Below are 24,745 nucleotides of genomic sequence, written 5' to 3' on the forward strand. Positions count from 1 at the left end.
GGGGTACTCTCATTTTCCTACCCATATTTAAATACTGCCCCTCAATGAGGCCAAACTTCCATTCACAAAATGTTTAGGGGTACGCGTGCCCCTGCATCCCCCCAGAAAAAGAGCACTGATTATAGGAGCTGCCGAAGGGAAGAGGGAGAAAGTTGATGATCTGAGAGAGAATAGAAATACTGGGGAGATGGTGGGGGGGAAGGGAGGGAACCATAAAAGATCACGGAGAAGAAAACAGCCACAACCTTCTTTCCTCACACAAAAGCAAAAGCTCCACTGTAGGAGTGTGTGGCAAAGCATCTCAGGACTGTATTGGGTCCTCTCTTACTGTGTTTTCATAGAGCAGAGTCATTCAGACGTACTTTGTTGTTTTGGGGTGTGGTTTTTTAAAAACTAAAATCCCGCTCCACCAGCTGGAGCCTGGTGTAACACTTCAAATTAAAGAATTCTGAGGCCAAGAATTAAGGAATTTGAAGGGCCATGGTTTGTTTTCTAAAAAACTGAATGGAGCTTACACTCTTCCTACACAAACCCCTCCCTTGGTTAACCAATCCCCACCTGAGCTTTCTTCATTTCAGCAGTGTCAATTATGGGGCAGTGGGGTATAAGTTTCTTGCTGGTAATGTTAAATAGGAGCAACTCACTCAGAGATCTGTCACTCAGAGATCTCTAAGCAATGGTCAGGGATGATGGCAGTTGTAGTCCAACAGTGTCTGAAAAGCCACAGGTTCCCCATCTCTGCTCTGGGTGAAAACATGGTAAAATAAAAGTGTTTGTCTAAAGGCATGAAAACACCACCAATGATGGGGTCAGCTGGGCCTCCCTGGGCACAAAAGCCTGGGTGCCACAATGGAAAAGGCCTTGCTATGTCCTCACCAACCTCTGTTTGTGGTAGGAGGCGGATGAGGGCCTCTGCCAAAGACCTGAGTGGAAAGACAGAATCACGTGGCACCAGGCAGTCTTTTGAGTACCTTGACATGATACCTAGTTTGCTGGGCACGCTATTTGACAACTTAAAGAGAGACAATTGCACTGAGACATAAATGCATGTTCTATCTGTGGTATCACATTACAACTCTTTATTTGAAGCATCCCACTCAGGGTGCTAGCCAGACTTCATCTGGCTTTTCTGGTTCTATTTTTAAACACTGACGTTAGTTTTTCCATGCTTATTATCCGCCTTGTGTGTAAATTATTCATTGATTGCAAGATGCCAGGGAGGGATGTTTGCAATGCTTAATAATCTGTTTGTGGCCTGCTAATAACAGCAATCTGGTTAGTTTCTATGAGCTGGCACTCTGCTTATTAGATAGCCTCAGTACTGTATTTCCCCTGCTCTCCCTAGGAGAAGTCTCTCATCAATGGGTATGAATCACTGCACATTGTTGTTGTTTTGGAATCTTGTAGCTTGGATGCAGAAATTTAGCATATGCTCAATATACAGTTTCCCCTCTTCCCTCCCCAATGTGGTTTTTGTTTGTTTGTTTGTTTGTTTGTTTGCAGGAGTGTGGCTGAGGTATAGCAGGATCTAGAATATTCATAAAGAGCAGCTCTCCCCTCTCTGGAGGGGTGAGAACCTCAGCTCCCTTCACAGGGTCCTCTCAGACCAGGAATTGTCTCTGATTCCTGCAAGCAAGCAGCTTGGTAGCCTTGCACTGCCCCCCCCCCCCACTTTTTAAAGGCAAAACCACCAGATATTTCACAATTTGTCAGTATTATCTATAGTTTGAGCCTGTTTGTTGTAAGGACCTAGATGTTCCTTAGAATGTAACAATGTTGGGTAATTACAGAGAAATTACACTGCAAGTTTGCTGTAAATCTTTCAGCCTTAGCCTCTTCTGTTTCCCAGATTATGAGGATACTAGGACTGGACTGCATTGCAAGGTTGTTGTTAACCACTCACTCAGCCTTGACCCCAGCTTCATATGAGCACAGGGCTACTTTGGGCCACGGGGGTGGGGAGTCTAAACATACCTAAAATAACAGCGTTGGCATCACCCAAAGTCCATTCAACCTGCAGTCAAAGCAGCCTTATAATAACTGGGATCCGCAGCAGCATTTTTTTGTTGTTTGAGTATTTCTGACAAGACCCTCAGTAAGATATATGGTCGTGTGCTTATTTTGCACAATTATTCCGCCTTCCCAAGGCGCTGAATGGACTTGAGGGAACAAGGGAAAGGGAAGAATACATGATAGTGGTAGAGGGGTGCTTGTTTCTGTTCAGCTGCCCTGTCGGCTTTGGGAAGAGCTTGTCAGGCTTCCTCAGCCTCTCTCAGCAGGTTCCCGAGGAGGCTGAACGCCACTTAGGGCTGGGCACTGTTGTATATATAGGATGGCAGGGAGAACGGGGAGGGATGGGAAGCAACAACCGCCATCTTGCTTGAGGGCGGCAGTGGCTTAAAGCGTTTAGAAGTCATGCGGCGAGGTGGCCATTTTGGGTGCGGGCAAGCAGAAAGTGGGCGGGGAGTCGCCGACCAATCAGCGGAAAGGAAAAGCCAAAGCGCGGAGGGGGAGGCCCCTGTGGCTCGACTTCCTGCGTGGGCTTCGCGCTTTACACCGGGGTTGCGGTCCGGGCACCGCGCTTAGGAGGAGAACAGCCGCTTCCTCGCCGCTCTCATGCTGCGACCCGACGGCTGCCTCTTGCTGCTGCTGCCGCTGCTCTTCCTCCTGGCGCCGGGGCCCGCCGAGGGGAAGGCGGAGGCGGCGGCCGAGAGGCTGAGCCCCTACTTCGGCACCAAGTCCCGCTACGAGGAGCTGCACCCGGAGCTCCTGCGGGACCCGCTGTCGCTCGGGCCGCCGCAGCCGGGCTTCCCGCTGCCGCCGGCTTCCTGCGCCCCGCTGCAGCTCGGCGCCGTCTTCCGCCACGGCACCCGCTTCCCGACGCGCAAGCAGATCCAGAAGCTGGGCCGCCTCCACGGACTCGTCCAGGGAAACGCCGGGAAATGCAACGCCAGCGCCGCCTCCCGCCTGGCGCGCTGGACCATGTGGCTCCGGCCGGACATGGACGGCAAGCTGGCCCCTCGGGGGCGCCGCGACATGGAGACGCTGGCCAGGCGCCTCGCCCGCCGCTTCCCCAGCCTCCTGGCCCGGAACCGACGCTTCGCCTTCGTCAGCAGCTCCAAGCACCGGTGCCTGGACAGCGCCGCCGCCTTCCGCGAAGGGCTCCGGCAGGCGCTCGACGGCCAGCGGCAGGGCACGTCCCAAAAGCATGGTGAGAGTAACCCCGCATCCTTCCCACTCCCAGCAAGCCGTCCATTCTCTGCTTCATTATAACCTGCATGGGCGTAGCTAGGATTTATGTTAGTGAGGGCGGGGACACCCACCTGTCATCGTCCTCTGTTTGGCTCTGTCCAGCAGTTTCCGAATGATATGTCTCAACAACAGTTTTTTTACCACTTTCTTTTGACCCCAAGAGTGATTCTACAATTGCTACTTTCAGTTAAGTATTTGGAGGGGCGACTGCCCCCCTGCTCCCCACCCCCAGCTATGCCCATGATAGCTGATGGCACTTTGGGGTGTGGGTGCAGAGGTCCAGACCATTTAAAGACCCCAAGGCAGCAATAATGTACCCCACTTACTATTTTTATTTTTATTATTTTATTATTATTTGCACGTATTAGGCACTTTAGGCAAAGAAAAAGCATCAAAATGAAATGCACCACATGAAAGCAGTTTGGCGCCTGGGAGTAAGTGTCATCATTGAATTCAGTAGGACAGGGTTGTTGGTAGAGAAGCCTAGGTTTGCAATATGAGACCCTCCCCACCCCCAAGCAGATACATTAAAACCAAGAGGAGGAAAGGTTTTGCCTGGCAATGCCAGGCTGGCGTCTAAATATATATATATAATCATGGCGCCAGACAATACTTTTTGGAGAAAGCATTCTGTAAGTTGGGAGGCACTGCATAAAAGGCGCCTGGTGTTGCCACCCTCTGGGACTCTCATGGAAAAGTCCTGCAATGCTGATCACAGGGTCTGGGTCAGTTCAAATGGGGAGAGGCAGCCCTGGAGGTATTGCAGTTTTGAACCGTTTAAGGCTTTATAGGTCAAAACCTGCAATTTGAATTGGGCCGGAAATTAATTGGCAGCCAGTGCAGTTGGGCCAGGATTGGTGTTATATGTTCAAATGGTATTGCTCTGATGAGCAACCTGGCTGCCAAATGTGAGCCCCACAGATAATATGTTGCAGTAATCTAACCTAGAAGTTGCCAGAGCATAGATGACAGAAGTTAGGTTATCACTGTCCCTGGGCCACCAGCTGAAGCGGATGGAAGACACTTTGTGCCACCAAGGCCACCTGAGCCTCAAGCGACAGCAAAGGATCCAGAAATACCCGCGAGTTGCATACCTGCTCCTTCAGAGGGAGTGTGTAACCCCATCAAGAGCAGGCAACCTCCTATCCTTCGGTTCTAGGGAACTACCCACTAACAGTGTCTCGTTCTTATCTGGATTGAGCTTCAGTTTATTGTCTCTCACCGAGTCCATTACCGAGGAAATACATTAATCCAGCACATCCACTACCACACCCTGCAGGTGTAAATGAGAAGCAGAGCTGTGTGCCATCAGCATATTGCTGACAACATACTCCAAAATGCCAGATAACGCCACTCAGGAGTTTCAGGTAAACAGCGCGGTGAATGAAATCGAACCCTGAGGAACTCTACATTGAAGTCTCCATGGGGCTGTACAGCACTCCCTAAGCATCATGCACTGGAAATGACGGTCCAAGTAGGACTGGAACCATTGCAAAGCAGCATCACCCACCCCTAACTTGGACAGCTGATCCAGAAGGATTTCATGGTTGATGGTATTGAAAGCTGGTGAGAGGTTGAGGAGAATCAACAGGGGGACATCTCCCTGTCTCTCTCCTCTTTCTGTGCCAAAACTGGGTCTAAACCCTGATTGAACTTAGGGGGTTGGATAATCATTTAAGACCCCAGTCCCAGCCATTTTCTCTTGATAAGGGTTGCTTTTGTCCCCCTTTGTGTGTGATACTGGTCCCTCTCCTAAAAATAGAAGACCTGGCCAGAACTTTCAAATCATAGTTAATGTGCTTATCTAATATTCCTGCTCACTGCACAGCTAACTTAAATACCAGCCTTTTTTGTTGTGGTTTAACACTCGCAAAATGTTTGAAGGCATGAAGGCAGCCTTTGGAGCAATAGTAAGGAAAACTGCACTACTGAAAACCTTTTCTGGAGAGATTATTACAGCAGCAAGCAGGTGAAGCAGGGCACTTTTAAGAGTTATACTCACAGGAAAACAACAATTATCTGACACAACAATTTTCAACATCCAGACTCTTGACAGCAGAGCTAGGTTCATCTCCTACCCTTGGCAAGCTGAGGAATGCCATCAACTCTCAGGCATGTGGTAAAGCCCCAGGACAGGTCAGAATCCCAACAGAAGTGCTGAAAGCCGGCCTCAATTTCTCCCTCATAATACACCTCCACAGCCTTCTCTTGCAGTGTTGAAAACAAGGATCCATGCCACAAGACATGTGTCACCACAGTGTCAAAAGTGGATGCCAGGAATAAATCACACAGATTAAGTGACGTTAATTCTTTATTGGAAGAAACAAGGTCTGCTCAGGAGTGCCTGGCCTAATGATCACCATTCAAGGTGGAGGTCTGTTCAACCTGACATGTCTCCACACCAAGACAAAAGTGTGGCAGGTTCTTGTCTGCGAAATGTTGTTTGCAGACGACGCAGCCTTGACAGCACACTCTTAAGCAAGCTCTGAAAAGACTCGTCAGCAGTTTTGTCCAAGCTCGCATGGAGTTCGGCCTCACCACCACCCTGATGAAGATCAACATATTGGGTCAAGATGTTACCAGCACTCCAGCATCAGCATTGAGGGTGGTAGACAATTTTATCTACCTGGGCTCCACCATAACCAGCAACCTTTCCATCAATGCTGAGCTGGACAAGTGCATTGGCAAGGCATCTATCTATGGCAATGGTTTCCCTCTTCAAAAGGGTAAGGGAGAATGTGATGCTAACAACCAATGCCAAGATGAAGGTCTATTGGGCTTGTGTGTTGAGCAGGCTGCTTTATGGAAGTAAGTTCATGGGTAACTTATACCCACCAGGAGTGATGCCTCAGTGCCTTCCATATGCATTGCATCAGGTAGATTTTGGACAGAGTCTCAAATAAAGGTATGTTCTCCCAAACCCACATTCCCAGCATGTTCGTAGTTCTGTCTCAGTGACATCCCTGCTGACTTGGTCATGTACACAGAATGGAAGATGGCAGGATCCCCAAAAGGGAGCTGTCACTAGACCTGTTGGCAGACCAAGTCTGCATTACAAAGATGGCTGCCAACATGACACAAAGGCTGGCAACATCAGTCCCGTTGTATGGGAATCCCTTGCAGATGATTGGAGTGCCTGGAGAACGACAGACAGGTTGTGCATTTACAGCAGTGACCAGAGGAGGAATGACTACTCGGAGGAACGCAGACAGAAGAAATGCCATAGTACACCTGCATCAGTGCAGCCAGACTCCTTCATCTGCCCCAGCTGCAATAAAACATGTTTCTCCCTTATTGGTCTCTACAGCCACAGCAGACGCTGTATCTCTCCCAACGGTTCGACTTTATCCTCAAAGGCACACTCCTACATTGGCTCCTGAGACTGATAGAAACCAGCAACAATTATGATCAGGAACATCTGTTCTTTTTCCTTGTGTTCATAATAGCAAGCATTTCTATTTTATTTTTTCATAAAATGCCTTATAGGTTCTGTTTATTCTTCTGGAACAGAACTGGCAAATTATGAATTGTTTCCTAACTTTCCTTAAATGTTTTTATTCATCCTTAAATTGACATCCCCCCCCCCCTCGCCGTTCTACATTTATCAATATCTTATTTGCCATGCTAAGTAAGTTAATGGAAACTGCAAGTTCAGAACTTGCAGTGGCTTAGAATATCAGAAGCTGGATAAAGAGGGTCAACATGTCTGTGTCCTGTTTTATGAGCTTCCTGGAAGCAACTGTTGTATGGAACAGTAGGCTGAGTTAGATGGATTTTGAACTAGTTCAGCCAGATTTTTTATTGATCTTTTGCTTACTCAAGCTGTTTTTCCAAAAGCCATACTTATCCATTTTACTTTTTGAGGATTATTTAATAAATCACAGAATTCCTGCACGTTACACGTGTCCGCTTTACCACAGAACCTTTAGATTAAATCTTATTCCACAACAGAAATTAAGCTGAAGTGTATAACTATCATTCTCTAACCTTGATCCTCACAAGTTAGCCTCACTCTCCCCCCTGCACCCTGGTTAGGTTGGATCTTCAAAAACGTTTGTGCGTGCATTTGCTTTTGTTATTGTATGAAATGACACGTACAGGCAGCCCTGTTCAGGGAAGTTTTTAATATGTGATATTTTAGTGTATTTTTTATCTCTGTTGGAAGCCGCCCAGAGTGGCTGGGGAAACCCAGCCAGATAGGCGGGGTACAAATAATAAATTATTATTATTATTATTATTACTGTACAGAGATAGCACTTACTACTAATAATACATGGCAGATATGCTTGCATAGGAACTAACATGATACTCAGTATAGATTGGAAACGTTGGCATTTAATACATTTCAAGTATGAAATATATTGCAGTATATTTAAACATACAAATTTTAGTAATATTAAGGAAATTTAAAATGAATAAATAAAGTGAAAATATTTTATGTAAATCACTTCAATGATTAAGCAATACACTAATTGTGTTAAATAAACAAATAACATAAGACACACTGTTGGTAACTGGATAGTACTGCGTATGCCAGCAGTTAAAATTAATCTTGAACCAAAGGCTCCTTGGGTCATATTCAGCGTTTGGGCCATTTGTTCCTCGCTCACGATATAAACAGTGCATACTGAGAACTGCAACCAAGAGATTGAAAAACCAATGTGATTGATGTCAGAGTAGGTTAAATTTACATGAGATTTTCATATTAATTGTTACACAGAAGATAGGCATGTTGAAACACATGAAACATTCCAAGGTAGTGTATTCTGTTTATATGTAGGAACTGGGGGAGAGGAAGATCAGTCTCAGATTTTTGTACTGGGATTTCAGGTAGGGGCACTCAGAATGCTAATGAGCTGTAGCACAAAGTTGGGAGATAAGGAATAATGGATGTTCTAAAGGGCACTGAGCAAAATCACTTCCTTAAGTTCCAAGTGCCCAGAAGTGAGGGGTGGTAGTTACTGGGAAGATAATCATAATTTTATGAACTAGGGAAAGTGCAGAGCTTGGTATTTGGAAAGGATAAAATAAGAGCAGTCCAGGATCATTCAGATGGTTGATTTTAGTGAGACCCTGAATAGTGTCAGGCAGGCCATTGCCTGTGGTGATGTGACTTTATGGTCCCTTGTTTCTAGAATCAAGCCCACTATATTCTTTGCGCAAACCATTTGTCCAGTTTACTTTTAGCAAGGTTTTATGTTAATAGAGGAATTCACAGAACCCTTGGTTTCAGAACCCTTTTGAGAAATTCTGTGCAAAATGCTTTATATAAAAAAGCATATGCCCCCTGTAGTTTACTTGAAGCAACTACCTTTAACTCAGTGTTTGACAGAAGATTATTCAGTTTTAAGAGTGTGTATTTTGCAACGTGCTTGCTTTTGTGAATTTATATTCCACTTTAAAGCAACTTACGACATTTAACAACCTTTTGCCCTTTCATTTTCAGCCACGACGACAGAAGGAATTGAAACCAACGACAAACTGATGAGGTTTTTTGATCTATGTGAAAGATTTGTTAAAGATATAGAAGACAATGATACGGCTATGCATGAGCTGGATGCCTTCAAGGAAGGTCCTGAGATGAAGGAAGTAGTGGGGAAAATCGCAAATACCTTGTGTCTACCAGTGAATGACTTAAACGCAGGTAATGTTCTTTTATCAGCTTCCTACCTGTTCTCAGTTATTACGAAGAGCAAATAAGCAGTAAACATAAACATCTGTTGGAAAAGCTTTAAAGGTTAACTTCTGTTGAACCTGACTGGGGGACATAAAATATTTACCCTTCCCCCGTCCCCGCCCCCCAGTGCCTTGTTTTCATTTTCATCGCTCTTAGGGACTGGTTCACATAAGTTAAAGTATCTCAGCTGCATGCATTATATGACTCTCACAAGTGCAGAGATGCACACTTGTGCCACGCAGAGCGAAAACTGAAGCCTAGTTCATGTTTCTGTGGTAGCCTGGAGAGAGCAGACAGTCGTGCTCCATTGAGACACACTCTTAGAAGTATTGAAGATGCTTGGGAAAATTTGTACGATGAAGTGTGGAATGCAGAAAGGAAATGGCCTATCAACTCTTGCATGCGGTTTTCAGGTAATGGTGCACACATGCCTATTTCACTGCTACAGTGCTTTTTCTTTTTAACTACAAAACATCCACTACCAGCAAGCTCTGTAGCTAGTAACTAACAATATCCATGTCACGACCCATTATCAACGTTGTCTTTTAATAAGCTTTATTTTGGTGTGTGGCATAAGCTACTGGTGTCGGCACCCTTTCAAGAACCTCTGTAGGAAGAGCAAACAACTAAAACTATCTACCACAAGAGCTGCAACTTTTCCAAAATTATGCCTAGAATAAATGTACAACTAGTTCTCTGTGCCCAGCTGATATCTACCCACAACTGACTGCTGCCAGAGTTGTTTAAAGAACTGCTGGTGGTGAAGCATAGAGGAAGGATGTTTGTGGTTGCTTTTCTTTGTAAGTCTGTTTCTCCTGGGTACATGCAGATGTTTGGGGCTGCCTAAAGGAATGCTTTGGCTTGTGGTCAAACACTTAAGAAGCATGAGAAACCAACTATTGTGTACAAGTTCTTTGTGGCAACCTTTTCCCCCTTCCTGGGCCACAGGCTAACTTTATTAGATTTTACCAGGAAGAAAGTATTTTCATGAGAAAAGAGAGGTCCTCATCTTGCTGTTGTTGTACAAACTTTATGGATCCAGATGGTGATAGTGCTTTTCTCTGTGGGGGACGCAGGGGTAAGCATACCCCTAAACATTTTGTGAATCTAAGTTTGGTCTCATTGAGGGACAGTATTTCAATATGAGTAGGAAAATGAGAGTACCCCTAAACATATTTTTAGAAGAAAAGCACTGGTGATAGATATTCCGCATAACTTTGTGAATCAAGACGGTGTTAGGTATTCCAGTCTGGGACTAAAAACCCACATGCACCCAGTTTAGTGGGACACAGATGAACAGTGAAATGGGCATCTGGATGTGCATTTGCATTAATTATTTGTATTATGGATCTCCTTTTACTGAATCAGGAAGTATTATTTCATTCTACAGTATTTTATCCTTCCTATCAACCGTTTCAGGTGGTTAACATTCCATTTAAAATACAACAGAACATCACTAAGCCCCAATCAAACACAAAAAGTGGGGGAAAGACATACTTTTATCGGATGAACATAGGTAGTATCATTATTACAGTTCACTACTCCCCAGAGCCACTGCAAACAACTCTATCCTGTTTTTATTTGTGATAGATAAAGGCAGGTGCATCAATTCAAGTTTTCTAACAGCATAAAAAGTCCTTTCTGTCTCACTCTTGAATTCATTAGGCAAGGGATTTTGAACCATAATTGATGAAGAAGGAGCTCTAAGATATGCAGATATAAATGTAGTAAAGAAGGTCAGTGTCATATGATATAGTATTGACACTTCCGTAACTCCAACTGATGCAGTTTTGACAGTTTCATTTGTCACTTGCCTTTTCTACAGATTGGGTTCTGGTGTCCTTTTTCACTTGACCATCTGAACTAACTAAAGAATATTGAGTTTCCTGTAGTGTACATGCAACAATGATTTCTAGTTACTTTAATCATAACCCTTCTAAGAGTGATTGAAACAAGAGCAGGTAGTAAGATGTTGTCTGAGTATATGTATTCACTTATTGTATGCATGCTGGGTTTTTTACAGAATATATGATTATGATTCTTTCAATGGTAGAAAGTTTAACATGTTAAGTTTCACCTAACAGCCTTAAAAATGAGGCTTATATTTATACAGTTTGCAATTTTAATTAAGTTGAGTTTTTGAACAAGTTTGTGAATATTTTCAGAAGCACATGCATGCATAAAACACTCCAGGCACTGATGTGTTCTTGTTCATACAAATCTAATCAAATAATTCATTGCAAATATTTAATACCCACCATGTATTCCGTGTTTATATCATATGTTAAAAACATGCTTGAAATACATAAAAATCCCATATTCACTAGCTCATTTCTTTTTGCTTATAGTTTGTAGTGTATTATATGTATTGATTCCAGGGATGCAGCAGACTACGGACCCATTTGTGGAATTGCAAGCATAGTTCTTGCTCGTCACCCCTGTTTGTGCCAGGGATAGGGGAATTTCTTGCCTGCAGGCTAGATCTAGCTCCTGGTGCCTTTGGATCCACTCTGTCTCATCCCTCTTTGCCCCTCCTTGACACAGTAATTAGACTAGAAAAAAGCTTCTGTTGTTGCCAATGGAAGCTTTTTTTCCAAAGCCTAATTGATGTACGGAGGATAGGAGTTCAGAAGTGAGAGAAAATCATGACCTTGCCCCCCACGCTTGTTATCCATTTCCCAAGATGTTATCCCTGAGGAAATACGACTCTCAGCGTACAAAGGGTTCCCTAGCCTTGTTCTATACACAGGACTTGGTTCCCAGATTGTATCTCTTTTTATTGCATACCTTCATAGCAGTTTTGTAAAGGGGCGTTTTGTTCACCACTGATGTGGTCCTTGTGTCTTGCCCTTTCTGCGTAAACATTTCATTGATGGCTTGTGGCATCCTGCCTGACGTACTGTCGGTGTGTTGCTAACTGTTGCTTTCTCTTTACAACAGATTTGGTTCAGGTGGCATTTTTCACTTGCTCATTTGAGCTGGCCATAAAAAACATTAGCTCCCCCTGGTGTTCGCTCTTCAGTGAAGAAGATGCCAAGGTAGGTACTGTGTACACATCTGCAACCCCCTTAACTAAAGAAATGGAGAATTGAATGTTGCAATGTATTGTGAAAAAAACTATTATTCGGTCTCACAGAATTATATAGGACATAGCGGGTAGTATTCAGCCAAGAGTAGAGCTGCTGAAAGGGATGCGGGTGGCACTGTGGGTTAAACCACAGAGTCTAGGGCTTGCCGATCGGAAGGTCGGCGGTTCGAATCTCCACGATGGGGTGAGCTCCCATTGCTCTGTCCCTGCTCCTGCCAACCTAGATAATAGTAGATAAATAGGTACCGCTCCAGCGGGAAGGTAAACAGCATTTCTGTGTGCTGCTCTGGTTCGCCAGAAGCGGCTTAGACATGCTGGCCACATGACCCAGAAGCTGTACGCCGGCTCCCTCAGCCAATAAAACGAGATGAGCGCCACAACCCCAGAGTCGTCTGCGACTGGACCTAATGGTCAGGGGTCCCTTTACCTTTACCTAGAGCTGCTGAAATTAATCAGCATTACTCAGCTAAGTCCATTAATTTCAGTGGTCTACCATGAGGAAAACTTAGTTGAATTCTAACCATGAGCTGAAATCTGGCACTCACTTAACATGATTTAATTTGACCAAAACAGCCTACTGAGGCACAATGAGAGGCACAAATACAAGATGGGTGACACCTGGCTTGAGAGCAGTACATGTGAAAAGGATCTAGGAGTCTTGGTTGACCACAAACTTGACATAAGCCAACAGTGTGACGCGGCAGCTAAAAAAGCCAATGCAATTCTGGGCTGCATCAATAGGAGTATAGCATCTAGATCAAGGGAAGTAATAGTGCCACTGTATTCTGCTCTGGTCAGACCTCACCTGGAGTACTGTGTCCAGTTCTGGGCACCACAGTTCAAGAAGGACACTGACAAACTGGAACGTGTCCAGAGGAGGGCAACCAAAATGGTCAAAGGCCTGGAAACGATGCCTTATGAGGAACGGCTAAGGGAGCTGGGCATGTTTAGCCTGGAGAAGAGGAGCTTAAGGGGTGATATGATAGCCATGTTCCAATATATAAAAGGATGTCACATAGAGGAGGGAGAAAGGTTGTTTTCTGCTGCTCCAGAGAAGCGGACACGGAGCAATGGTTCCAAACTACAAGAAAGAAGATTCCACCTAAACATTAGGAAGAACTTCCTGACAGTAAGAGCTGTTCGACAGTGGAATTTGCTGCCAAGGAGTGTGGTGGAGTCTCCTTCTTTGGAGGTCTTTAAGCAGAGGCTTGACAACCATATGTCAGGAGTGCTCTGATGGTGTTTCCTGCTTGGCAGGGGGTTGGACTCGATGGCCCTTGTGGTCTCTTCCAACTCTATGATTCAATGAGGCAAATACAAATGGTACCACCACGGTTTGGTTTTGGGGAGTGTCATTTAACATTCCTGCTCTCGTTAGATACCCTCTCCTACTCTGCCCAACCTTCCAGCCTGTCACCCTGAACATCTGCATGTAGATGCTTAGGGTAACAGATGCATATATATTGGCTATTTTCAGTCTCTTTCTAAGGAATACTAAGTTCCTAAAAGTAGCATCTGCTTTTAACAGGGCTCATAACCAATGTCTTTAGCATTAGCTGCACCTATTGACTTCACTCCTGTGCAGGAAAACAATCACTCATATTCCTATTAAATTGTAGACTTCAGTGCTCATTCCCGTTTGCTGTTCCTGGCTTGCCCCTGGGAGGTTCGACTGCAGTGTTATAAAGGCAGATCTCTGCCAAAGCATTTGCTCCTGATTGCAATGGTGGTGGGGTGGGAAGAGGAAAGAACCCATTGCCTGGGGTGGAAAACGTGTTATCTATCTATATTGATGGGTTAGGTACCAATAGCTATATGAAAGTTTGTGTGCGTTGGAATGGCCTGCCTGCAATTTACTAAAATATCTTGTTGCATGTAAAATAATCTTTCTCTGTAACAACTTTTAAATGTGTGTGATACTAGGTTCTTGAATATCTGAATGATCTGAAGCAGTACTGGAAGAGAGCTTATGGGTATCCTATCAACAGCCGCTCCAGCTGCATTCTTATGCAGGATATCTTCAAACATTTGGACCAGGCTGTTACAGAGAGTAAAAGGTAAAAAGTGTGTGGTGGTGGTGGGAAAACATACTCTGTTTCGTGGTCCCATTCTAGGTGTCACTAAAATGGTTCCACCTTCTTGAATGTGCCACAGCTGCTATTTGTGGAATGATCAATATATGTAAGCATTCTTTTTTATGTTTTAAAAGACCAAAATGAGTGTGTGCGTGTGGCACAGAGCTTTCCAAACTTTTCATGTTGGTGACACACTTTTTAGACATGCATCATTTTGTGAAACAGTAATTCAGTTTTACTAGCTAACTAGAGGTTAAATTAACCCCTTTCCAGCCCCAGGAGGAGTGTGGGGAGCATTCACATGACACACCCACACACTGCAGCTAACACACTAATGTGGTGTAACATGCAATTTGAAAAGCTCTGGTGTAGCAGGTGGTGGAAGAAGGGGACAGGGAATGTGGGTTGGCGAACCTTTTTCAGCCCAAGGGTTGCATACCCTTCTGGGCTATGTTCCAGGGACAAAAAGAGGCAGAGCAACAAATTTGAATGTTAACTTTGTACAGTAGGCTAGTTTTTCTACACCCCTGCCTCTTCCTACAGTCAGAAAAGCCCAAAGCATCACAATTCAAGGACTCATTCTAGCCAGCCAAAAGCATTTAAGGCCACAGAGCAGGGAAAGTAGCCTAGGGAGGAGGGGGCGGCCTGGAAAAAGTCCTGAATGTCAGATATAGATGCTTACAAAACAAGAGGATGATTTATTGAGAGAAGTGTCTTCTACAGGACCGCCTCTCCTGGCATGCCCCATGGAGAATCTTAAGGTCCACAAATGACACACTTTGGAGGTCCCAAGTCGCAAGGTGGTTAGATTGGTCTCAACTAGGGCCAGGGCCTTTTCAGTACTGGCCCTGATTTGGTGGAACACTCTGTCACAAGAGACCAGGGCCCTGCAGGACTTGACATCTTTCCGCAGAGCCTGTGAGACAGAGCTTTTTCACCTGGCCTTTGGTTTGGACTCAGTCTGACCCTTATGTTTCCCTTCCCTTATGGTTTTGATCTATGGGCTACTTTTAAAATGAAGCTGCATTTTAAATTGTATTTTAACTTGTATTTTAAATTGGTTTTTTTCTTTTTCTTTTTCCTATTATGTTTTTATTGTAATTTTACTGGTGTTAGCTGCCCTGAGCCCGGCTCTAGCTGGGGAGGGCGGGGTATAAATAAAATATATTGTATTATTATTATTATTATTATTATTATTATTATTATTAGATTTAAATTCAATTGAACCGCTATGGTCACAGTTAGGTGTATGATCAGGTATTTTATTTGGCTTGCAGCCCACTTGCGACTGATTTCCCACTTCAGTTTGGATCTGTGGCAAAACCTCCCTTTAGTTTGTTTCTGGATGCCTGGATATCAAACACATGACTATAACTTTTTATATTCTAAAATGAGTGGAGAACATATGGTGTCCGTTCTTTAGTGAGCATTTATTTTGAATCATTTGCAGAAAGGCAGTATGACTTCCCATCAAACATTATCCCAGTTTTTAGGGCCCTTCCCTGTCACTTTCCTTACTGCAATAAGTCATTTTTATTTTTTTAAAAAATGGATTTGTTGCACCAGAGCACTTTAAATTGTGCAGAAGACCTAAATATCCATAAGCTGTTGAATCCCTCCTGAAAAATAGTGCCAGTCTGTAGGCAGCTGATTGTTAAACAACAAAAAGCTGCAGGAGATCCCAGTTATGAATTGCCTGCATCGTGTCTAGATTTGATATAATTAGGAGCTTTGTGAAACAGTGCTGTTCCTTTTCCTAACAGTTGATGGCAGTATAAACAGAAGATTCTAATCTAAATTTTGAATAGGTTTCTCTTAACTAAGCGTAGTAAACTAAAGTACCTAATTGCCTCTTTCACCTACCAGCTTTTTCTGAATACTGATCATTGTTTATCCTGACAAGGGAGCAGAGGGCAGCTGTTGCCTTCTATGGAGGGTGAGTTGAGACACACATGGAAACAAAGTGACTTGCCGTATGTGACACTTAGAATCGAGTAGATAAGTTTAACTTCCAGCCACTAATCCCCAATTAAAGCTGCAGCTAGATGAGATAACGTATGCAGAGCTAATGTAAAATAACAAGCCACTATTTATCTATCATTTTTCTATTAAAATGTACTTAGTATGGAATAGTAGAGTATTTAATCAGTGTTACTTGTACCAAGAGGCAAACAGTTCTTTCCCACAACATGAATTAATGTTTAAAAAACACTGTGAAATCATTGGAAGTCTTTAAACTCTGTTTTAATTTGGGGTAGAACTTAATTTTCTTCCATGCGAAGGTAAGATTTTGAGAAGTGCCCATCTCTAGATATGCCCTATTCCACAATTCCATTCAGTATCATTCATATATATATATATATATATATATATATATATATATATGCTTTCGTAGATTGGACAAACAAACAGACGAATAAATGCACGTATCGCAGAACACAAGAATGCCGTCAAAAAAGAAGAAAAAACTTCCTCTCTTTTCCAACACATGAAAGAAACAGGACACGAAATTAATTTTGCAGATTCCAAATTGCTCTTTAACACGGAACATCACCACAAGAGAATAATCATGGAAGCCATCGAGATAGAGAAACACCCTCACAACATGAACAAGCGTGACGACACATCCCGCTTGCCAGACATCTGGAAATTAGCCCTCCCCACAAAAACTGACACCAGATCCAGAGGCACACAGAACGCCAACACCAATCAACCACACCAGACCCAAACCCAGACCCTCTCCACAGATGAATTACAGACACCATCCAGTAGCCAATCCATGGTGGCACCTCCGGATGCTGCACCCCCCTGCAATCCCTACACAGATCTGGCTGACACAAGCCACAAAACCACAGCTCGCCCCTATACACGAAGCCAAGCCAGAGCACAACTAAGTACAGTACAGCCATCTTCTCAGGAAAACTCTTCACAAAGTTCAAGAGGTCAAGACACAAAGACTTTAGCAACTAATCCACACCTAATGACCCACCTAAGTGGTACTCAGGATATCACTCAAGAAATCACTCAAGATATCTCTCAAGTAATTAAGGAACAAAAGAAGAAAAGGCACACTAGCCTGGGAACTTCCTCTCTGCCCAGAACATTGGAGGCTATACACCACACCCCCTCTACAGTATTTATAGGAACTCAAACACTGAGATCCTGCTCTGTTCCAGTAACAAGAAGCCGAAAGCACCAGCCTGAAGATGACGAGTGAGACCTCGTCGAAACGTCGCCTAGACACCCCAACTTTTACACGGGAAGACACCCGAGGACACCAAAACCTGCATATATATATATATATATATATATATACACACACACACACACACATATACATATACATATACATATACATATACATATACATATACATATACATACATACATATATGACCAGACATTTGACTAAGCCAGGCATAGGCAAACTCCCATCATCCCTAGCTAACAGGACCAGTGGTCAGGGATGATGGGAGTTGTAGTCCCAAAGCATCTGGAGGGCCGAGTTTGCCTATGCCTGGACTAAGCTACATAGAAACATACAATTGTAGAGTTGGAAAGGACCCCAAGTGTCATCTAGTCTAGCCCCCTGCAATGCAGGAATCTCAAGCAAAGCATCCAAGGCAGATGCATAGTTGCTTCATAATTTCTTCCTCCTCACTTCGTAAATTGTTTCCCCCCCCCCTTAAGAATTTTAATTTGTATATGATATGTTTATTATAAGGTTAGGTAAAGGTAAAGGGACCCCTGACCATTAGGTTCAGTCGTGACTGACTCTGGGCTTGCACGCTCATCTCGCTCTATAGGCCGAGGGAGCTGGCGTTTGTCCACAGACAGCTTCCGGGTGATGTGGCCAGCATGACTAAGCCGCTTCTGGCGAACCGGAGCAGCACACGGAAACACCGTTTACCTTCCCACTGGAGCGGTCCCTATTTATCTACTTGCACATGACATGCTTTTGAACTGCTAGGTTGGCAGGAGCTGGGACCGAACAACAGGAGCTCACCCCGTCGCGGGGATTCGAACCGCCGACCTTCTGATTGGCAAGTCCTAGGCTCTGTGGTTTAACCCACAGCGCTACCCGCGTCACCTATTATAAGGTTAACCCTGCCTTAATAGAGTGACCATATGCAAAGGAAAGCACTGCTTCTGTGCTTTTTAACTGAGGGAGGAATTTCAGCAGGTGCAGCCTATCCTATGCATGTATAAGAGACACTTCGTGTGCTTAAATCTTCTTCTACACAACTTTTAAACATTCAGAAGTTCAATTGGGTTATTCAGCATTGTGATTCATTAATACCTTATGACCAAGGATTTATTTGAATCAGTGGAGGTGTGTGTGTGTGTGTGTGTGTGTGTGAGAGAGAGAGAGAGAGAGAGAGAGAGAGAGAGAGAAAGAAAGACAGAAAGAAAGAAAGAAAGAAAGAAAGAAAGAAAGAAAGATTCTCTTCAGTGACTGGGAGGGATCACTATTTGACATCAGAAGACAGCCTTATTATTGACCCTATATGAGATATGCTCCTCTGTGTATTAATCTTTGTGTGTTTAGGGATTAGCTTTGTTTGGAATGGCTTTACGGAATGTTTAATTATATAACCTTGTAAAGATTTTTAAGAGCTCTAAACAGTTTAGGGGAGAAATTGACTTGTCCCAACCGAAGTGACTTTTAAAACTGCATCCTGAGGTTGAGGAACAACTTCTCTCATTTGATTCCTATCGGAAGTTAAGACTCCACCTGGTGGACCGTAGCCACAGCCTCAGCTTCTGAACAACGCACACTGAACATTTCAAAGCCCTGTGAAGTGAATGGTTGCGCTTCTGTTGTGGATTCCATTTATTTTTACAAAGACATGGCCATGTTTTTAGTCCTCTTGCGTGCTATAGAAAGAAATTGAAGAAAACTTAGAAGGAGCAATGGCAGTCCTCATAGTTGGAATCATGGAATTGCAGAGTTGGAAGGGATCCCAAGGTTCATCTAGTCCAACTATACTGTACCTGCAAACCCAGTGACCTTTGTGACGCTATCAGCTGGCAGCTGATGTTCGAATGGAGATAATGCATTACATTCTCTTCCTTACTGAGAACAGTACACAGATCAGAGCTGTTGGGTTGTCATCGGGCCAACAGGTGGTAGGGAGGGCAGCATTAGGGTTGGTTTGAGAATTCAGTGTTGAGCTGTGAGTGCCGAGTTCTGTCACCGTTGCCTTATAAGCTTGGTGCCAATTTCTGCCTATTTTTTGTCTTCCTGCGTAGTACTGCTTTACAAGCATAACTGAACGCAGTAAGGCATGTGTATGCGTAAGACATGGACAGGTTTACACTGTCAGATACTTTTCAGAAGGGCAGGGAGAAGCAGAGCAAGAACTGAAGACACTACCACTATAGTCAGATAGCTCCAGTGTTATTTCATCAGATTCAGCCTTTGCCAATACAGTGTCCTTCAAATGCTCTAGGGCTACAAGGGCTACAACTCCCAACATGCTGCCTGGAATTGAGTTTTACACTGAGCTTTCTTCTTCATTGCAGCTTAGAAATGAGAGGGTAGCTTCTAGTTATTATATCATTTCAAAAGGCATTTGGTAGTCAACAGAAGGAGTAACAGGAGTCATTTAACAACGATTGAAGTTGAGATTATGTACCTTCCCTCTTCTGAGTCATACCATCTGTCCATCTTCGAGAACAGTGTTCCTCAACCTTCGGTTCCCAGGTAACGTTGGACCACGACTACATCCCTGACCACTGGCTAACTGGATGGATCCAAGGTTGAAGAACACTGCTCTAGAGGGTGGGGAATCTTTTCCTGGGGCCATATTGAAAGCTCCCACTTCCTCTCATGGGCCATCGTGACAGGTAGATGGGGTCCAATGGGAACTCCGATGCCCGCAGACTTGCTGATTTGCACTGACAGCAAGCCTTGCTTTGTCAAGGAACAATAGAGAGTGCTCTCTAAGGCTCCTAATTGTTGGCAAACACGTCTCTACCTGCTCCACACTTAACATCGCAGATAATATCAGGTGTCGGGCAGGTTGGTGTGGCTTGGGGAAAATGGTCTCATAGACCAAACTGGAACCCATGCTGGGCCTGACTAGACTTGTAGACCGGAGGTTACCCATCTCTGCTGTAGAGTCTAGACTGGGACTGGTGGTATTTGAAGTCCAAAACACCTGAAGCAGGCTTCCTCAAACTCAGCCCTCCAGATGTTTTGAGACTACAATTCCCATCATCCCTGACCACTGGTCCTGCTAGCTAGGGATCATGGGAGTTGTAGACCAAAAACATCTGGAGGGCTGAGTTTGAGGAAGCCTGATCTGGAGAGTGCCAGATTGACCAAGGCCGATCCAGCCCTGTGTTATGTATTGTGACTTGCAGCAGCTCACCCAATAGCAAGGGATAGGTTTTAGGGTTTCTGAACACATCTTGACAGCTTGGTGGCAAGGTATTCTGTGTGCTGAATTGACTTTGGGATACCCACTTCCGATTCTTTGAAACAGAAATAAAACTTTAAAATGCCAGCATGTAAATTCAGATTTTATTGTTTTCTGATATCTCTTTACTGAATGGGTTTGTACATTACTCCCAAACTCTTATTACACAAGCTAGAGAATTTTGGATTTTGTTGTTGTTGTTTAGTCGTTTAGTCGTGTCCGACTCTTCGTGACCCCATGGACCAGAGCACGCCAGGCACTCCTGTCTTCCACTGCCTCCCACAGTTTGGTCAGAAGATAATTTTGGATACAGTGGACTATCTCATTAGGCATTAAACTCCTGAGTTCATGCTTGAGAGAAACGCCTTCTTTCTAAACCAGTCAGACACTGCCTTCATTTGTGGGTGAGGCTTCTAAGCTGGCAGCCAACAGATGAAAATGCCAAAGATCACCTTTTGCCTAAAGAAAAAGAACAAAGATCTGTTTGCTATGATAGTTTACTAAACAGAAAGCAATTTGTGCTGTTCTTTCAGATGTCAGATGTTGGCAGAAACATTTCTGCTCCCAGAATTTTGATACTGATTTCTGATCAGTGTCCAAAAATGTGCGACAGCACATTGGTACAGGCTTCATTTATTTGAGTTTTATGTTAGAGTTACCTAGCTTATTCTTATGCGCCTTATTAGGCTATGCATCACCTGCCAACCTAGCAATTTGAAAGCACGTCAAAGTGCAAGTAGATAAATAGGTACCGCTCTGGTGGAAAGGTAAACGGCGTTTCCGTACGCTGCTCTGGTTCGCCAGAAGTGGCTTAGTCATGCTGGCCACATGACCTGGAAGCTGTATGCCGGCTCCCTCAGCCAATAAAGCAAAATGAGCGTCACAACCCCAGAGTCGGCCACGACTGGACCTTATGGTCAGGGGTCCCTTTACCTTTAGGCTATGCATCAGAGAAACCTGAATGTAAGAAGCATGTACTAAGAAGCACTAGCCACATGGCAAAGACTATAGGAAGCAATGACTTTGGTAAAGGAGGCATCTCATCAAACAGCTAAAATGTTCATCCTGACCAAAGACTAAATTCACTTGTGTTGGTTTTCTTAATAAAATAAAATAAAAGAAAGAAAAAAGAAGGAAATTTGGTATTTGTTGCTTGCATTGGGTCAGTAATTGTGGGAAAGGGGAAATTGTATACCTTCATTTCCTTATGTAAAAACAGTTTTTAGTCTGATTTCTTGGGCTTGCTAAATCACAGTATTGTGGGGAATTTCTTCTGTACTACCCCACCATAAGCACAAAAATATGTATATGAATTCTTGGAGAAATGAGTAATCTATCTTATTTCCTTAAAGCTTTCCGGTTATAAAGAACTGAGGATATAACATAACTTATGCAGTACTTTATTATGTCAAAGTGTCATTTTTAAACTTCAGAAGCAGGATACTTCAAAGCATTCTTCTCTAAATGGGACAGGTCAAACAAGTAGTTGCATTTTATTTCCTTTTTGATGTTACAGGTTAACATGAAGTACCAAGAACTTTCCTCTGTTGAATTAAAAACTGTATTTTCGCTTTGGCTTGTTGCTTGGCCTTCGTATGCTTGTCATAGCTGCTGCTAATAATTCTAAGGCTTGAAAGTTTTTACATTTAATTGTGATGAAAACCTGGATTTATGAACTGGGCTTTGTTTATTCCATTCACAAAACACAACATATGTCAAGCATGGCATCCCCTAATGCAAATTATAGTTACATCTGTATGTTCCTTTATAAAGATTATGTTACAAGCTTCTAAAGGTAGGGACAGCATAATTTGATAAGTATCTTATCAAGCTTACTACTGAGAAGCTTGGTTTAGCTGGAACTCTAAACATACTTACTCATTTCTTAAAATGTATACACCGCTTGATGCGGGGGGCACACCTCAAAGCAGTTTACAAAAAGATAAAACTGAGAAAAATCCACAACCTTACTTCAAAGCATACAAAGAATAAAAATACTGGAGTTGACATTCTGCTTTACTATAACATGAGCACATGGAATCATGAGTAGCATGGGATCTTGGACCTTTAAATTTTCTAAAAAATATATTAACTATAAATAGTAGTGATGATAATAGTTTTGGGGAGAAGAAACTAGACAGCTGCTTTTGCATTACTTTTTTATATTGTACCATCACCGCGGTACATTAGAGTTACATAAGCAACATAGACGCTGTAGGAACTTACAATCTGAAATGAAACAGGCATTTGGTCAGTTGACTGTCAAGGTGGAGGAGTGGGCAGAGATAAAATGAGAAATAGGAGTCAAAATATAGGTTGAGCAGGGGCAGAGAGAGGCCTTGAAGGCCAGGCTTTCTGTTGACTATAGAAGATCATGGGAAGTCAGGGAAGGAAACAAATGATGTGGTCAGATCAGTGAGAAATGAGAATAATTTTGGTTTTGGTTTCTCGATATACGGGAGAGGACTAAGATGTGAAAGAGGAAGAGGCCAGAGGGCTTACATAAACCAGAGTTGTAGCCACGAGGACAGAGAGGAACAGTTGGATTTTTAGTATGTTGTACAGGGAGAAAGGTCCATAACATGGCCGTTCTAAACAGGTGGGTAGCAGTGGAAAGAAACTAATCCAAGAGAAGCTGTGACACTTTGCCTGGACAATAGGATGAATGAAGTCGTCGCCATTCATGTGCCAAAAAAATCACTACAGAATGAGCACATCATCTGTAGATGAGTTGCGAGTTGCACATTCTCTGCTTTGCCATTCATTCTCTTTAGAGAATTGATCTCTTCCACTGCACCCCAATATCCACATGATCTCAGCTGTAACTGCAGGTCATCTCTTAACCGGGAATGAGATTGAACTCTGTAATCTTCTAGTTCTTTTCTTTAAAATAACATGTTGTTGTTGTTGTTGTTTTAAAAATGATTTCTTGACCAAGAGTTTTTTAGCAGTCAAATGCCATTCCTACGATTCAGACCACCAAAAGTAAAACAACTCTATTACAGTAGCATAGTTTGCTAATTCTTGTAACTATACAGTAGTTGTGCCTCACTGCTTGGAACTCCACTACATTAGTAAAAAAACACCGTTTTGAATGCGTTATAAACATGCAACACCAGATGGTGTTGGAGAGTGAAAAAAAATTATGTGATTTTCCATAGCGTTTCTTTTTCTTTTGTTATAACGATTTAATTTCTGACTTATTTATAGCGTGTTTTCCCCCGAATGTGTAGATCCACCCTTAGATTCATCTGACTAACCATCTTTTGCTTGGCTTTTAAACTTTCTAGTTCGAAGCCTATTTCCTCTCCCGTGATCCTCCAGTTTGGACATGCAGAAACCCTTCAACCTCTCCTTGCTCTCATGGGCTACTTCAAAGACGAAGAGCCTCTTAAAGCTAACAACTACCACAGGCAGATGCACCGGAAATTTCGTAGTGGCCGCATTGTCCCTTATGCCGCAAACCTGTTGTTTGTGCTTTATCACTGTGATCAAGCCGCAACTCCAAAGGAAGAGTACAAGATCCAGATACTGCTCAACGAGAAGCTGCTGCAATTTCCACACACGGGAGAAACAGTTGCTTTGTACACCGACCTGAAAAACCACTATAATGAAGCCCTCCAAAATTGTCACTTTTCTGAAGTGTGCGACATGCCAAAAAATACTACTGAAGGTGATCTGCATATAAAGGGGACAAAGTAGAGGAAGCGTTTTTTGTGTGTGGAAGTGTTTGATAAAATGTAGCTCTTTTGCTTTTGCTACTTTTTAGGAAGATGTACCATCACACTTTAAAAAAACAACTTCATAAACTGGTTTCTCAAATTCAAAAACAAAATTACAAAAACAAAGATACAGGACATCTCAAAACATTCAAACAAACCTCTGAAGCTGTTTCTGGGGGGAAAAGCTGCCTTTTTTAGGATCAAGAATGATCTAGGTGTAACCACATGGTATTTGGCATACAGTTTACTTCATAGCTATGCCAGTTATTTAATGTGAATAGTTTGGAAGTTATTGTGGATCTCAATTGCTGCTTCACTGGAATATTCACTTGTGAATACAGCCTCTTATCTACAAACATCTCCTAAGTACAAACATCTCTTATATAAGATTCCAGGTGGTTTTCATGGTTATGTTTTACAAAAATAATTGGTTTTTGCCAAGTATTTTGGAGACCTTGCATAAAAGGTTGCATCTAGTTAAGTTATACTCAAAATAGTCCACTGAA

The 24,745-nt window shown here is 43.2% G+C and overlaps 1 protein-coding gene across 1 annotated transcript; it reads left to right on the forward strand.

Moving 5' to 3' along the window:
- The first annotated feature begins 2,411 nt into the window (after positions 1-2,411).
- Positions 2,412-24,415, forward strand: MINPP1 (multiple inositol-polyphosphate phosphatase 1). The gene is made up of 5 exons (XM_081861880.1): positions 2,412-3,211; positions 8,699-8,896; positions 11,870-11,967; positions 13,941-14,074; positions 23,808-24,415. Exons 1-5 carry the CDS (start codon positions 2,617-2,619, stop codon positions 24,217-24,219), a joined length of 1,437 nt encoding a protein of 478 aa, XP_081718006.1. The 5' UTR covers positions 2,412-2,616; the 3' UTR covers positions 24,220-24,415.
- Positions 24,416-24,745: the final 330 nt, after the last annotated feature.

This window comes from Podarcis erhardii (assembly GCF_964252035.2).
Source record: "Podarcis erhardii genome assembly, chromosome: 5".
NCBI classification, from domain to species: Eukaryota; Metazoa; Chordata; class Lepidosauria; order Squamata; family Lacertidae; genus Podarcis; species Podarcis erhardii.